This window comes from Anguilla anguilla, chromosome 3 (genome assembly GCF_013347855.1).
Source record: "Anguilla anguilla isolate fAngAng1 chromosome 3, fAngAng1.pri, whole genome shotgun sequence".
NCBI lineage: Eukaryota > Metazoa > Chordata > Actinopteri > Anguilliformes > Anguillidae > Anguilla > Anguilla anguilla.
In genome coordinates, this window is record NC_049203.1 from 69,288,981 (window position 1) to 69,305,296 (window position 16,316).

Genomic DNA, 16,316 nt, shown 5'->3' on the forward strand with positions numbered 1-16,316 from the left:
TCTGTTAACTGGGGGGAGTCTCTTTGTAGAATTTGTTAAGGAAAAAGATGTAGGAAACTTACTGAAAATAGAACATGTATGAGTACTACTGACGGCCTGATGGTAACCAGATGTAGTTGCTGGTTTTCCTTATTGCCTTTATAAATCATAATGTCTCTGAGGAACAGTAGAGGAAGTTCTCCCTGACACAAAATGGCGGCAGAGGTGCCATCAGCGGTAGGTAGGGAGGAGTTGACGATGACTCACCAGACTCTTCATCTTCTCGATGCCGGCAGCGTGGACGACCTCGGGGAAGTCCACAGTGGTCCCGGCCATGTAGTGCCCCTTCGCCTTCTCGTGGGCGTTCTTGTATTTCACCTGAATGTCCCCAAAAAAAATGAACAATGACAAGTTCAAGACATTTCAAACAGCAATAAGTACGACAGTCTGATAATTATTGCATCCTCCTATGGAAACAACAAAATAAAAAAAGGGGACTGACCTCACTGGTGATCACCTTGTTGCGCTTCGCTTCAACCAATGGGACGTAGTCATTATCCAGCTGGTATCCTGTGGCCTTGCTGGTGTCCCAGCTGGACTTGTATAGTTTCTATGGAGACACAGTCAATGGGAGAGAAAATGTGTTATATTCCACTACGATAATATAATATAAGATATATATATATAATATTAGAGTGTAATGACAGGTTGCATGTAATGATGGGTGAGCATGTAATGACAGGTAGCGTGACATATTTGGCTGTAACTAGGGGTTTGTTACCTCGCTGATGATCTTGGACACCTCTCGACAGTGAGCCATCTGGGGCGTGTCCACTGACCCGATGTACTTTCCTTTCTCCATGTTGAAGGACTCCTTGTACCTCAGCTATGCACAAAAAAAACATGCTACCACTATTACCAACATACAACATACAACCACTCACAAAACCATTCTATTCTTTTCTCACTTTGAGCACCTGCCCCTCAAAAGGTCTCTGCACAACCCTGATGTTTATCCAGAGAACTTACATCACTGAGGTGGAAGGTGTTGATCTTGGCTTGGATGATCTCGGGACGATCCACAATGTGAGTAAACCTTTCAAAGTTCTCCTTCGCGTCTTTGGTGTAAAGCCTCTGCACAGAGAGAGAGAGTGAGAAGATGAGGTGACATTGAGAATGAGAATGGGAGCGTGTGTGTGTGTGTGTGTGTGTGTGTGTATGGTTTAAAAAAAGCGGTTGAAATCGGAAAGCAGCACGTACATCGTTCAGGATCTCCTGCGCTTTCTTCACTTTTATGTGATCCACTGAGTCCAGCGCCACCCACCCGCATCCGCGAAGCCACTCCAAATCTGCTTTGTATACGTACTGAAAGCAGACATACCAAAGTGTGAAAAAAACCACCGCAATGTTCAATGTAGGCACATACCTACAGGCCATCTATGTGGAGATACTCCTTTCGGAAACAGGAATATGAAAATCACACATCGTAGAAAGTGTACCAACTATTCCGGCTAGCATGTTCACATTGTGTATGCCATCTTTTTACTCAATCTATATATACTGTCAGCCTCATATGTCTATCAAAAATATACTGAGTAGCGCTTGATGTATAGCATTACATAGTGCGAAAAAGAAAATGTGCAAGTACGAAGTGATAGACAAAGCTGGAGAAAAAGCAGTGTCAGCAACATGCTTTCTTCAGTGTTCAGAAAGAAACGACACATGGTTCACGAACAGTAGAAATCTGCTAAAGAGGAAACAGCTCACACGTGAGGCAATTAAAATGTTCGTATTTCCATTAGAACAACAATTTTAAAAAACCATGAAGACTTTGTATATGCCACCTCAAATAGATAATTTAAGAAAGGCTATGACTCAGTTCACTGCTTACATCACTCTGAAGGTCATAGGCCTTCTTGGCCTGGATCACATCGTTCTGGTCCGGCAGACAGGTCCACTCATGCAGACGGGTTCGGTAGTTGTTATCGTTGACTTGGATCTGGCACTTTTTGGCCAACTCGAAGGCCAGCATGTCCACTGGAAGGTTGTATTTAGTCTTGGACATGTTGAAGTCCTTCTTGTACAGAGCATCACTGGCGATCTTGGCTGCATTCACGGCCATCACCATCAAGGGGTCGTCTTCGACACAACGGTATCCAATATGATGTCCGACTTGCTTGCGGTAGCCTTCATGGTACTTGTACTAAAAGAGATCAGTTCAGGTTGATGTATTTAGATTTAGTCCTTACTGTGCACAGGCAATGTAAACAGCATAGGCTTCATCATTGTATTGTCTCAAAAGTACATGCCTCTAGTCGTAATACGAAAATTACAGCCCTACTCTACTCATGCATTACCCTTCACACTGTATGACAAACCCCAGTGGACACTTACATCACTCTGGATTTGGGCACTCAGGGCACTGTGCTTGAGTGGCACGGCATCTACGGGCAGGTGGTAGCCCGAGGCCTTCGTCTTCTCCCACTCCTGGATGTAAAGGTGCTGCAAAGAAGAAAGAGAAAAAGGTAGAAACTAATCAAATGAAGGTGTGGTGGTAAGGTAACGAGCTTCCGACTGAATCCTGGGTTAACCCATTTAAGCCAGCGGGCAATCTGCTGAAGTCTCTATCACTCTTTTTTCATCTGTGAATATGTTTTTGGATGACTATAGATGCTTATGTAGGAAATCTCTGGGAGAAATCTGGGCACCGATGGGTTCAGATCACGTGTGTTTTCAGCGACTCTTCCTACCTGGTTGATGTTCTTAGCGGCCTCCCGGGCAGCGGCCATCTGCGGAGTGTCCACCAGGGTGTACTTGGTCTTGTCCGTGTGCCAGGCTTCACGATACTTGGCCTTAACAAACCAGCAAATGGAAAGAAGAAAAGAATCAACATTTTTTGACACCTGTCGACTTTGGAAAAAAAAACAAGAACACATAAATCGCCCACAGTTTATGTACCAACCAGAAGGACCATGACAAGAGCCCCAACACTGAAACCCAACAAGGCTCTGTTTTATTATTTTTTATATCCTCAAGAAAAACCATGTTTGTGTTACTTTGCATGTTGAAATAAATCGCCAATACTGCAAATGCAATGGCATGCCTCCAACAGCTATTATTTTCCAAACAAAACCTTTTTATTTTGTGTTATCTCATGCTTAATTTAGGATATCCCTAATTATCAAAAATTATCATGTACAGTAGAGCAGAATAATGTCTATAGAGAAATGACATACTAAAATATTAAATTTATGCTCAGATATTCTGCAGGCTCGTACCGTATATTATACTCCATCCGCACTGGAACCATATTTTATTAACACGAGTGATTTAAAGGTTTTTTGGTATGTCCAACATCACTGTTTGATTCAGACTATCCATTCATCCATCCAATATCTGTACCTGCTTATTCTTGGCCAGGGTCACGGGGGGTCACCAATCTGTTATTCCGACTAGTTTATTGTTTTTTCTCTCACTCTGATATATTTGGCAATGCCTTACACCATCGTTCTCTTGTGATGGCGTTTGTAGCTCACTGTAAGCTGAACCGCCTTCTTCAGAAAGAGGAAGTAGAGGAAGTACACGACGCGTCACTCACCTCGTTCAGAATGTCAGCAGCGTTCTTGGCACAGACAAAGTCCATTCTGTCCACCGGTGCTGAGAAAGCCAGGTCATCCAGTTTTACACGGTAGCCTCTCTGTATGGCAATGGCGAGCAAAAAGATCATTTTAGGATGTGCGGAATTTCATAGAAATGTGATTTTCTCCATCAAGATAAAAACACAAGGCTCGGTTATAAGAGGGAGAAAGGAGCTCACGTCTGCCAGGATCTTCTGAGCGTTCTTCACTTTTAGCACCTCCAAGGACTCATGCGGCATCCAACCAATCCCCTTCAGCCACTCCAGGTCTGACTTGTATACAGCCTACCAAACAGAACATCACCGATTTACTTCCACAAGTTCACCTCTGATTCATCTACTATTGAAAATCAGATACTCTGTTAATGCAATTCAATTCAATTTTATAGGTATAGAGCTTTTTACAGATAACTGTCACACATACGCTTTACAGAGTAGCAAATAAATAAGTAAATAAATAAATAAATAAAGGAACAAAGCCAAAAGGGTAAACAGAGCAAACGCCAGGCCTGAACCCCCAAATAGCAAGCACATGAGGTACATTAGAATGTGTGCGTATGTGCACAAACTGACACTTCAACATAATAGAGAAAATATATTATTACAGCTGTTCAGGAGAACATGCTGATTAGGACAGAAAGTGCAGGAGAGGGAAGGGCACAAGCTTTGTACCACGGACTGGACCAAAAGTGCACTCACATCGCTGCGAAGATCATACACTTTCCTGGCGTGGACAACGTCGTTGGAGTCGGGCAGGCAGGTCCAGTTGTGCAGGCGTGTCCTGTAGTTGAAGTCATTGACTTGGATCTGGCACTTCTTAGCCAACTCAATGGACAGCATGTCCACTGGAAGGTTGTATTTAGTCTTGGACTTGTGGAAGTCCTTCTTGTACACAAGTTCGCTGGCAATCTTGGCTGTATTCAAAGCCCTCAACATCATGGGGTCGTCTTCGATGCAACGGAATCCAATGTGATGACCAAGTTGTTTACGGTATCCTTCATGGTACTTGTACTACACAGTGAAAAGCAAGGAGGGACAACATTTTGTTTATGGGAGAATGTTCATCGTAGCGCTAGACGATGAGGACTACTGAGGTCTTTACTTACATCGCTAATGATGTTCCTTGTGGCTTTAGCACTCTGGACAGAAATGGCATCTGAATTGATGTGGCATTCCATGGCCTTCTGAGCATCCCAGTCTTTTGTGTACAATTTCTATGGAAATACATAAAATGTGAGCAATTCACCACACTGAAATCAATGAACAAAAACAAAAGGCACATATCCACAGGATAACAGGATAAAGTAAACTTTGCTTACATTGCTAACGTTAATGGCGTTGGCTCTGGACAGCTCCATGGAAGGCATGTCAGGTGTCAGATGGATGGAAGTCTTCTCTCTTTCCCAAACCTCTTTGTACTTCATCTGTGAGGGGAAAAAAACCAACATTTACTGAAGCCCATGATAAATTCATCTCTACAATGATTCTGATGGTTTGTAGCTTAAGTTATCTCAAGGTCCAGTGTATTTTTTAGCCATGATAAGTGCACTGAGTCTGAGCTGCTTTGGCAAAGAGTTCCCGCTAAATCCCTCCGTTTAAATTGTCAATTGTAATTCCAGTCAGTATCAACTGTTCTTTGAACGACCAAAAAAACCCAACTATTGTAGGAGCTGTCCTCCACTCCCACTGACCATTGCATTTATGAGAACTGACAGCACTGGAAATTTCAGCTGAAATGGTTACAAACGAAAAGAGCTCAATGGCAGAAACGAGAGAAGAGGCCTCACATCACTGAGCAGATCGGCGTTCTGCTTGGCCAGTTGGATGCTGGGCAGGTCAGCGATGCTGGTGAACTGGATCATGCTGGGGGGCTGGCGGTAAAGCCTGTCGTTGAGTATGTCCTGGGCGCGCTTGGCCTTGGTGACATCCAGGGACCCCTGGGGCAACCAGCCACACCCTCGGAGCCACTCGAGGTCGGCCTTGTACACCGCCTAACGGGAATCAAGGCCGGAGTCAATGGAGGTCACTGGAAGTGTGCAAGCTTTGTACTATAGGCAATGGGGTGCCAGTGTCAATCAACGCAAAAGTGCACTCACGTCGCTGCGGAGATCATAGATTTTCCTGGCCTGGACAACGTCATTAGAGTCGGGCAGGCAGGTCCAGTTGTGCAGGCGAGTCCTGTAGTTGAAGTCGTTGACTTGGATCTGGCACTTCTTAGCCAGCTCGATGGACAGCATGTCCACTGGAAGGTGGAATTTAGTCTTGGACTTGTGGAAGTCCTTCTTGTACACAACATCACTGGAGATCTGGACAGCATTCCTGGCCATTATCATCACGGGGTCATCCTCGACGCAGCGAGCCCCAATGTGGTGGCCGAGTTGGTGGCGGTATCCTGTCTTGTACTTGTACTGTAAGAGCATAAGAGAGGCTCATAAGCAAGGTCATTTTTGTGGTAATATTATCTGTGCTGAAAATTTGAAACAGCCTGGCACCAAACCTTATTTTGTAAGTTTATGTATTATCACTACTACCATTCGTAGCGACACTGAGGACCTGGCATTATCTCTGCTAAAACCCTTTGAATATGCACTTAATATGCAAGTCGTGCCAAATAAACCATCTGCTGAATGCCGAAATGTCACCATAATGTAAGAACCTACATCGCTGATGATATCTCTGGAGGCCTTAGCTGATGTGATCGCGATGGCATCCTTAGGCAAGAGATATCCCTTCTTCAGACTATCTTCATAGTCCTGTCTGTAGTATTTCTGCAAAGGAAAAAGCACAATAAAGTATTTCAACTGAATGAATTAAAAGCATCTCCAAACCAGTGAGTGAAAACTACAAAAAAATTAAAGTAGTCCTCAAAGAGTTCCCCTGGCAGTGTAAGAAATTACGTGGTACTTTTTTTTCCCTCCTATCCAACATTTATAATGTTGAGAACTACTCAGATAACCTCACATATTTATACTGACTTTTTTGTATGAAATATTGCTGGCCAAAGGGTAAATGAAATCAAAGTATTATAGATGTTCAACAACAGTCATATATTTACTGAAAATAAAGATTAAGATACAGATGAATTACTCTGATTAACGTAATGCTTTTGAAGCCCGTTCATGGTGAGGTCTCACGGTGGTGTCACAGGGTTAGCCGGTTTGTCCTCGGTCTTGGTCTTACCGCACTCGTGTTGAGTTTGTTCTGCTGAGCGAGGACAATTGCAGGCGTGTCCGGCATCATGTGGATGTTGACCTTGTCATTTTCCCAGGCCTCAATGTAAGCTCTCTGTGACAGAGAAAGTTCCAGAAATTAGGCATTACTCCTATCCCTTAGTTGAAAGAATGAATACATTAAATACATGACGTGCACATTTCATTGCTAAAATAGCCAAAGTCAACCTTATACATTAATGCTCTTTTATGATCATATATGATAAACACGATTAAGCATCTCACCATCATTACTTTCTCCAAAATTTTAAAGTACATCTAGCAGTCAGGATAGAAAGTAAATCTGCCATAAATTTGCCCCAAACATTGAATAGATGTCCCTAAACCTTCTGGACTAGTGTAACTTCAACCCAACAATTGATCTACAGTATTTAGTAATGGGGTGTGTGAGTGGCTCAACCAACGAGGCACTATCCGAGTGCATGAATACTCCCCATGATCTAGTCTACAGGCATTTAGCAGACTCTCTTATCCAGAGCGACTTACATTGTATCCAATTATACAGCTGGATATATACTGGAGCAATGCAGGTTAAGTGCCTTGCTCAAGGGTACAACGGCAGAGTCCTACGGGGGAATCGAACCTGCGACCTTTAGGTTACAAGACCAACTCCTTCGCCATTATACTACACTGCCGCCCATGGTCTGTTATCAAATCGAGACAACGTTGACTGTGGCTGGCAACCCCACAGGGAGATGCACAGTTGGCTCTAGCATCACCCAGGATAGGAGAGTTTCGGTTGCCTGCGATGTCAACACCTCAGCCTCACACCAGCAACCCTCATTGGTTGATTAGGCACCCACAAGTTGATCTGTTGAGCTGCGCATGAAGTGTCTCCTACTGATTAATGTCTGAGCAAACCTGACTACGCAAACTACGGTATGGTAAGACGCAGAGGCTGACATCACGTACTGTGCTTCAGAGGACAGCGCACGCTAGTGTGCAGTCTCCTGAATCAACAACAGAGGTTGAATATTGAATACAACAGAGGAGAATATTGATGACGCTCTCGCTCGCTAGCTCAGTTCAACACCTAAGAGGCTGCATAGATGCTAACATGTGAATTGGTGGACAGGACTGAAGCTCACTAGCAGAGTTACAAAAATGTGGCAAGTCTTACCTTGTTCATGACCACAGCATTGGTCTGTGCCAGCACCATTTCCAAGGAGTCTGTGGAGCTGTAGAAGGGGAATGCGCTTGGGTGCTGGCGATACTTCCTGTCACTCAGGATATCTCCAGCTTTTTTGGCTTTCTCAACATCAAGAGAGCCAATGGGGACCCAGCCAATACCCTGAAGCCACTTCAGGTCTGCCTTGTATACAGCCTGAGGTGGACAGTAATCACAAACGTGTGACACATTTACAGGAATGCGAGAATCATTTGCTTTTAGACAGCTGGATTTAACAACAGAGAAGTAGAAGAACAATGCAAATGCTCATGTTTTCAGTATTAAAATTATTAAAATAAAGTACAAATTTACTATTGTATAGTATAAATAGAAATGTGTACCTTTGAATATAGCGGAATAATTACCCCAAAATAGATTTAATGCATTCTCTCAAACTTACATCACTCTGTAGGTCATAGACCTGTCTTGCATGGACAACGTCATTGGAGTCGGGCAAGCAGGTCCAGTTGTGCAGGTGTGTCCTGTAGTTGAAGTCGTTGACTTGGATCTGGCACTTCTTAGCCAACTCAATGGACAGCATGTCCACTGGAAGGTTGTATTTAGTCTTGGACTTGTGGAAGTCCTTCTTGTACACAAGTTCGCTGGCAATCTTGGCTGTATTCAAAGCCCTCACCATCATGGGGTCGTCTTCGATGCAACGGAATCCAATGTGATGACCGAGTTGTTTACGGTATCCTTCATGGTACTTGTACTAAACATTGAAGACAGGCAATAAATTATGAAAATAAATGTTTTTTATGGGATCATTTCCATCTAAGCAATAGGCAGTACAATACTTCCTTCGATTTCTACTAAAATATATTGAGTGATGGTGGCTGAGTTACACCCTTTTATTTTCTTAGTTGTGCCGATACACACTGACTGTCCCAGAAACGTTCAGTCACAGGCCTTGGAAGACTAAAGTTTACTTACAACGAACATGTCAACAAGCTGCTACAGTCATGTCAAATTCCTAATCACTAGTACATGCCCAGAGTGTAATGGTTCAGCAGTGGGACTCTCATAGTTTGGAATCCTAAGTGTGACATTGCAACACTGCTATACTGCGGTTTTCAACAAAGTATTTCATACTTTCAAAAACAACCAGGTGACCTTGATTCAATCGACATTTGTTCAACATACTCGCTGAATAATGTAGTGTTATATATGTGGTGAATTATTACGGTTTCATTATAGTTTAAGGACAAATGTTCATGAACCCAAGTCAAGAGTCTCATGAATGATACCTCTATATAAATGATATGTAAATTCATTGTCTGGTAAAAACACTCTATGAAGAAGGCTTAATTGTTGTCTGAAAAGGGTGGAAACAGGTATACTCACGTCGCTGGCGATGTCTCTGGAAGCCTTTGCCGCTTTGATAGCTATGCAGTCTGGTCTCAGATCATAGCCCTTGCTGATAGTTTCCTCATAGCCTTGTCTGTACAATTTCTGTAAAAAAACAAATATGGCTTGTCAGTCAGGACTGTCTTTACTGGGGAAACTACTGGGCAAAACAACTAACAAGCAAAGGGATTAAATATGAAGGGAGATTTGGCTTAGCAAAAACAATACAAATCGTATAAGTATAGGCCTGTAAATATGTACTAAGACAGAAAGCATTGTGGGACAAAAGACTGCGTGCAAACTTCCGTAACTCTCCATGACCGTGTGCAAAGTGACAGCTACTATGGAAGCCAACAACAACATTCACTGCCTGCTCAGAGAACACTTTTAAATGATTCACATTATTAACCATATTCACAGCATATGGGTGGAAACAGGAGGAGAGTTACACTATATCACCAAAGGTATCTGGACACCCCCTAGTTTGGGCTAGGACCTTTAGTTCCATAAAGGTAAATCTTAATGCTACAGCACGCAATCACATTCCAGACGATTCTGTTCTTTCCCAAACATTTTGGGGGAGGCCCTTTCCTGTCTCAGCATGACAATGCCCCCGAACACAAACCCAATTTCCAGTGGTGATTGTTACATTGGCATTAGAATGTTCAGTAAAGAAAATTCTAAGCCCATATTTGTGATCTTACATCTTAAAGGGTCAATAAATTATGACTGGTATTTAATTGCCAGAAATAGCTGTGATGCTTTCCTCAAGCTCTAAAAATCTCAAGGACATATGGATGTTTTGGACAACGGTGTGCTAAAGTGAAAAAAAAAAGAAAGTAACACCAACACCTACCTTGTTCACGTTCAGAGCGTTGGCCTTTGCAAGAAGAAACTCTGGCATGTCTGGAGTCAAGTGGATATTGGTCTTATCTTGATCCCAAGCTTCATTGTACAGGCGCTGTGATAAAGCACATTTACTTTTTAGTGCATTTTTTCTGTTGATTTTGGATAAATTTCAAGTATCGAGTTTCAAGTGTCTATAAACTTTTATCCTTAACTCTCAAAGTGATACAATTGAATTGAGCCTGTTTAATATGGAATACAATCAGTATCATTTGTTGGCAGACTCAATAATATGAATACTCATATTCTTGTACAATTTCTTATAATAAGTGTAGACATTTATCTAGTAACAACTGACCATATATTCTTCTCTTTGCACAGTTACTGCATATTGAGGCTGCAGTAATGCAATTCAGATTTTGTACTAGAAAAAAATCTCAAAGCATTGAACATGTATTGTTTTTATTCTGTCTGTTTTGGCTTATTTATTGATTTTTTTTTCTTGCAATTGAAAAATGCCAGTCAATACTATTTGAATATATATCTCATGATTTGCATCATATGACGTATCTTCGTGGGACAGGAGCTGACTCACTGACCTTGTTCATTGTGACAGCATTATCCTTCGCCAGGACCATGGGGATTGCCGTCATGTCTATTGTGTACGTGAGGGCATCTGGCTTCTGGCGGTAAAGCCGTTCATTCAGGATGTCCCCTGCCTTCTTCGCCTTCATTACGTCCAGAGAGCCGATTGGGATCCACGCAAGTCCCCTCATGAACTCCATGTCCGATTTATATACATTCTGATAAAGAGAACGACAGAGTAAGTCACATTTTAATACACTGTGCACTTTAAAAAAGACTAATTTTAAATATTTCTAACAGGCACCATTTGCCGTGCTGTGGTTCGGGACATTTCTTAATTGGTGATGAACTTACATCACTCTGTAGGTCATAGACCTGCTTGGCGTGGACAACATCATTGGAGTCAGGCAGGCAGGTCCAGCTGTGCAGGTGAGTCCTGTAGTTGAAGTCGTTGACTTGGATCTGGCACTTCTTAGCCAACTCGATGGACAGCATGTCCACTGGAAGGTTGTATTTAGTCTTGGACATGTTGAAGTCCTTCTTGTACAGAGCATCACTGGCGATCTTGGCTGCATGCACGGCCATCACCATCAAGGGGTCGTCTTCGACACAACGGTATCCAATATGATGTCCGACTTGCTTGTGGTACCCTTCATGGTACTTGTACTGTAGAAGAATCCAAAAAGATGATGCCAAACAATACATGTGACTGATAACATTTCTAGACAAAACATAAATTGTCTTTATTACAGTAATATTACAAATGTAGAAATCGGTTGCAAATTGAAGACTCACGTCGCTGGCGATGTTACTTGAAGCCTTGGCACTCACGATCGAGATGGCATCCTTGGGTAGAAGATAGCCCTTCTTTAGGTCTGCTTCATAGCCTTGTCGATAGTACTTCTGCAAAGCACAAAACAGACATTCATGATGATCCAGTCTGCATTTTGTCATAGGCAGGATTACCAGAGGAGTCCTAGTATCACATGACAGTAAAAGGCAGGATTTGATTAAGGTCTCAATAGAGCTCCAATCTGACTCGCTCAATAAAGGCACAAGAGCATTCTTGAGCCTGTCCTTATATACACAAAAACAAAAGCAGGGGAATCATGTTTGTAAAAAATGACTGTTGATCATTCTTGCTGGCTATCCACGCTCACTGCAAAGCACTGTCTGATCTTTGAGCCATGCCTTGTAAATGCAATTCACTCATTCATCTAGAAAACTGTTCTGCAGTTGCTATCAAGGGAGAAAGGGTGATGGAGATGGGTTTTGGCCGTACCGAGCTGGTGTTGAGCGTGTTCTGCTGTGACAGCAGTATCTCAGGGGTGTCAGGCATGATGTGGATCGTTCTCTTGTCCTTGTCCCACGCCTCAGTGTACAACCGCTGAAAGAAAGTTCAAATCGTTGACATCGAATCACTCAAGTAACAGGATGACAGGGAGAGAGTAGGGGGTGCATGATTAAAATCGCAGATGAGATTAAATAACTACTGGGGAAAAATTTGTCAAATCTTTCAACTGCTCACAAGTGCATTTCACCTAGTCTGTTTTCATTTCTTTTTTTTACTATAGCAGTCACAATAATCATAGTTATGGCCATAAGTATTTCTGACAGATATGCTGGTGATGCTCTCACTCGCTAGCTCAGTTTGATCCCTACGATGTGGCTAACAGCTACTATGCAAATTGGTGGACAGGACTGAAGCTCGTTAGCAGAGTTACAGAAAGGTGGCAAGTCTTACCTTGTTCATGATCAAAGCATTGGTCTGTGCCAGCACCATTTCCAAGGAGTCTGTGGAGCTGTAGAAGGGGATTGTGCTTGGGTGCTGGCGATACTTCCTGTCACTCAGGATATCTCCAGCTTTTTTGGCTTTCTCAACATCAAGAGAGCCAATGGGGACCCAGCCAATACCCTGAAGCCACTTCAGGTCTGCCTTGTATACAGCCTGAGGCGGACAGTAATCACAAATATATGACAGTTACAGGAATGTGAGAATCATTTGCTTTTAGACAGCTGGACCTAATAGCTGATAAGTATAAAACAATGCAGATGTGTATGTGTCTGCTATTAAAATAAAGTTAAAATTTACTATTGTACAGCACAATGAGAAATTACAATTTTACCTTTAAAGAAAGTTGAATAATTATCCTGAAATAGATGTAATGAATTCTCTCAAACTTACATCACTCTGTAGGTCATAGACCTGCCTGGCGTGAACAACGTCGTTGGAGTCGGGCAAGCAGGTCCAGTTGTGCAGGTGTGTCCTGTAGTTGAAGTCGTTGACTTGGATCTGGCACTTCTTAGCCAGCTCGATGGTCAGCATGTCCACTGGAAGGTTGTATTTAGTCTTGGACTTGTGGAAGTCCTTCTTGTACACAAGTTCGCTGGCAATCTTGGCTGTATTCAAAGCCCTCACCATCATGGGGTCGTCTTCGATGCAACGGAATCCAATGTGATGACCGAGTTGCTTGCGGTATCCTTCATGGTACTTGTACTAAAAGTGATCAATTTAGGGTGGTGCGTTTAGCCCTGATTGTATTCAAGTATTTATTTTTTGTTTAATGACATTCAAAACAAAGAACTTACATCACTGGCGATGTCCCTGGATGCCTTGGCTGACTTGAGAGCGATGGCATCAGAAGGCAGGTCATAGCCCTTCTTCTTAGCCTCTTCATTAGCAAGTCTGTATAGTTTCTGAGTGGGAAAATCAACACAACAGACAATTTTATGGCTTAAAGATGTCAGACTATAACTTCACAAAAGTACTCTACTAAACATGAATGGTCAGTAAAACCATTGTCCTTCACTGAGGATGTTATTATATGAATATATATACAATGCAGTTGGGCCATTTTTATTTTAAATAGCAGAACCGACATAGAATTTGATTATCTTCTGCCCAACAGAAGTATCTCCTCTGTCTTCATGTCTCACCTCACTGTAGTTTGCCTTGTTATGTCGAGCCAGAGCTACGTCCATGGCATCAGGCATGATGTGTATATTAGCCTTCTCATTTTCCCAAGCTTCAGTGTACAGACGCTGCAAAAATTCAGAATTCGTTATGAACGTTTCCAGCTCACTGAAAGACAACATCGTTTGAAAATATCTCCCAGAACAATAGTAAATTAAAAGAACTACACTTCAAAACCAATAGGACATTAGCATTTTATAAAAACAGAGTCACTTGATGAAACACGGGCATGATAATCTATAGATAATACCTTGTTGTTAGCTAGAGCATTGGCTTTGGCTAGAACCATTGGCATGTCTTCCATTGTGCTGGTGTGTTTGAAGTTCCAGGGCTGTTGGCGATATTTCCTCTCATTCAGGGCCTCTCCTGCCTTTTTGACTTTCTCAACATCAAGGGAGCCAATGGGGACCCAGCCAAGACCCTGAAGCCACTTCAGGTCCGACTTGTACACGACCTGATTCAACCAGATATTAAGAATTTGCACTGTGTTTGGTTATCAAAAATGTTGCCGTGATATACTTAAGAATGGAAGAATTTAAACATGTCTGTTTACATACATGACTTCAATTGTTTTGCTAACAATACATTACTATGTCACACTGCACAGAAAAAATAAAGCAAATGTTTGTCAGAACCTTGGTTGAGGGTTCTTGAACTTACATCACTCTGAAGGTCATAGACCTGCCTGGCCTGGACAACGTCGTTGGAGTCGGGCAGGCAGGTCCAGTTGTGCAGGTGTGTCCTGTAGTTGAAGTCGTTGACTTGGATCTGGCACTTCTTAGCCAACTCAATGGACAGCATGTCCACTGGAAGGTTGTATTTAGTCTTGGACATGTTGAAGTCCTTCTTGTACAGAGCATCACTGGCGATCTTGGCTGCATGCACGGCCATCACCATCAAGGGGTCGTCTTGGACACAACGGTATCCAATATGATGTCCGACTTGCTCGCGATACCCCACTTTGTACTTGTACTAAAAGAGATCAATTTAGAGTGATGTATTGAGTTCTTACTGTATACAGGCATATACATTTTGGTTAACTGCATTCAGAAAAAAAAGAACTCACATCACTGGCGATGTCCCTGGATGCCTTGGCTGACTTGAGAGCGATGGCATCAGAAGGCAGGTCGTAGCCCTTCTTCTTAGCCTCTTCATTAGCAAGTCTGTACAATTTCTGAGTGGGAAAATCAACACAACAGACAATTTTATGGCTTAAAGATGTCAGACTATAACTTCACAAAAGTACTCTACTAAACATGAATGGTCAGTAAAACCATTGTCCTTCACTGAGGATGTTATTATATGAATATATATACAATGCAGTTGGGCAATTTTTATTTTAAATAGCAGAACCGACATAGAATTTGATTATCTTCTGCCCAACAGAAGTATCTCCTCTGTCTTCATGTCTCACCTCACTGTAGTTTGCCTTGTTATGTCGAGCCAGAGCTACGTCCATGGCATCAGGCATGATGTGTATATTAGGCTTCTCATTTTCCCAAGCTTCAGTGTACAGACGCTGCAAAAATTCAGAATTCGTTATGAACGTTTCCAGCTCACTGAAAGACAACATCGTTTGAAAATATCTCCCAGAACAATAGTAAATTAAAAGAACTACAATTCAAAACCAAAAGGACATTAGCATTTTATAAAAACAGAGTCACTTGATGAAACACGGGCATGATAATCTATAGATAATACCTTGTTGTTAGCTAGAGCATTGGCTTTGGCTAGAACCATTGGCATGTCTTCCATTGTGCTGGTGTGTTTGAAGTTCCAGGGCTGTTGGCGATATTTCCTCTCATTCAGGGCCTCTCCTGCCTTTTTGACTTTCTCAACATCAAGGGAGCCAATGGGGACCCAGCCAAGACCCTGAAGCCACTTCAGGTCCGACTTGTACACGACCTGAATCAACCAGATATTAAAAGGTTAAATGGATTTCCATTAACAAAATGTCCCAGCGATATATTTTATCTGAGAGATACCATTCAACAGCAACTTTTGTGTAGTTAAAAATACAGCATACAGGATGGTACAAATATGCATTGTATGTCCATAAGTTGCTCCCACGAGATGTAATGTTACTAATAAGGGACTGAAATCAGACTGAACAGCACAGCCTCAGGTCATTCAGCATCTTAAAGGAGTCAATACTCTGTAAACATGTGGTTGAGTAACTTCGACTTACATCACTCTGGAGGTTATAGACCTGCCTGGCGTGGACAACGTCATTGGAGTCGGGCAAGCAGGTCCAGTTGTGCAGGTGAGTCCTGTAGTTGAAGTCGTTGACTTGAATCTGGTTCTTCTTGGCCAATTCAAAGGCCATCATGTCCACTGGGAGGTTGAACGTAGTCTTGGACTTGTGGAAGTCCTTCTTGTACAGGGCATCACTGGCGATCTTAGCTGAATTTAAGGCCAGCATGAGCAAGGGGTCATCTTGAATGCTTCGGGCTCCAATATGATGTCCAACTTGCTTGCGATACCCTTCATGGTACTTGTACTAAAACAGATCAATTTAAGGTGATGTATTGAGTCCTTACTGTATACAGG

The 16,316-nt window shown here is 42.5% G+C and overlaps 1 protein-coding gene across 19 annotated transcripts in view; it reads right to left on the reverse strand.

Moving 5' to 3' along the window:
* Positions 1-16,316, reverse strand: part of neb (nebulin) — an 88,777-nt gene that overhangs the window by 35,810 nt on the left and 36,651 nt on the right. For 14 of the 19 annotated variants that reach the window (XM_035409603.1, XM_035409604.1, XM_035409601.1 and 11 more), the window contains 35 exons: positions 15,955-16,266; positions 15,468-15,671; positions 15,181-15,285; positions 14,833-14,940; positions 14,427-14,738; positions 14,017-14,220; positions 13,730-13,834; positions 13,382-13,489; positions 12,978-13,289; positions 12,537-12,740; positions 12,075-12,179; positions 11,588-11,695; positions 11,147-11,458; positions 10,807-11,010; positions 10,218-10,322; positions 9,359-9,466; positions 8,415-8,726; positions 7,967-8,170; positions 6,797-6,901; positions 6,277-6,384; positions 5,713-6,024; positions 5,404-5,607; positions 4,936-5,040; positions 4,723-4,830; positions 4,316-4,627; positions 3,797-3,901; positions 3,578-3,676; positions 2,730-2,831; positions 2,374-2,481; positions 1,871-2,182; positions 1,240-1,344; positions 1,009-1,113; positions 761-865; positions 482-589; positions 247-357 (listed from right to left, as the gene is read on the reverse strand). In XM_035409603.1, the coding sequence (XP_035265494.1) occupies positions 247-357; positions 482-589; positions 761-865; positions 1,009-1,113; positions 1,240-1,344; positions 1,871-2,182; positions 2,374-2,481; positions 2,730-2,831; positions 3,578-3,676; positions 3,797-3,901; positions 4,316-4,627; positions 4,723-4,830; positions 4,936-5,040; positions 5,404-5,607; positions 5,713-6,024; positions 6,277-6,384; positions 6,797-6,901; positions 7,967-8,170; positions 8,415-8,726; positions 9,359-9,466; positions 10,218-10,322; positions 10,807-11,010; positions 11,147-11,458; positions 11,588-11,695; positions 12,075-12,179; positions 12,537-12,740; positions 12,978-13,289; positions 13,382-13,489; positions 13,730-13,834; positions 14,017-14,220; positions 14,427-14,738; positions 14,833-14,940; positions 15,181-15,285; positions 15,468-15,671; positions 15,955-16,266 (5,946 nt within the window). The remainder of the gene's footprint in view (positions 1-246; positions 358-481; positions 590-760; positions 866-1,008; positions 1,114-1,239; positions 1,345-1,870; positions 2,183-2,373; positions 2,482-2,729; positions 2,832-3,577; positions 3,677-3,796; positions 3,902-4,315; positions 4,628-4,722; positions 4,831-4,935; positions 5,041-5,403; positions 5,608-5,712; positions 6,025-6,276; positions 6,385-6,796; positions 6,902-7,966; positions 8,171-8,414; positions 8,727-9,358; positions 9,467-10,217; positions 10,323-10,806; positions 11,011-11,146; positions 11,459-11,587; positions 11,696-12,074; positions 12,180-12,536; positions 12,741-12,977; positions 13,290-13,381; positions 13,490-13,729; positions 13,835-14,016; positions 14,221-14,426; positions 14,739-14,832; positions 14,941-15,180; positions 15,286-15,467; positions 15,672-15,954; positions 16,267-16,316) is intronic. The other 5 variants (XM_035409609.1, XM_035409612.1, XM_035409611.1 and 2 more) reach the window with 5 other exon arrangements.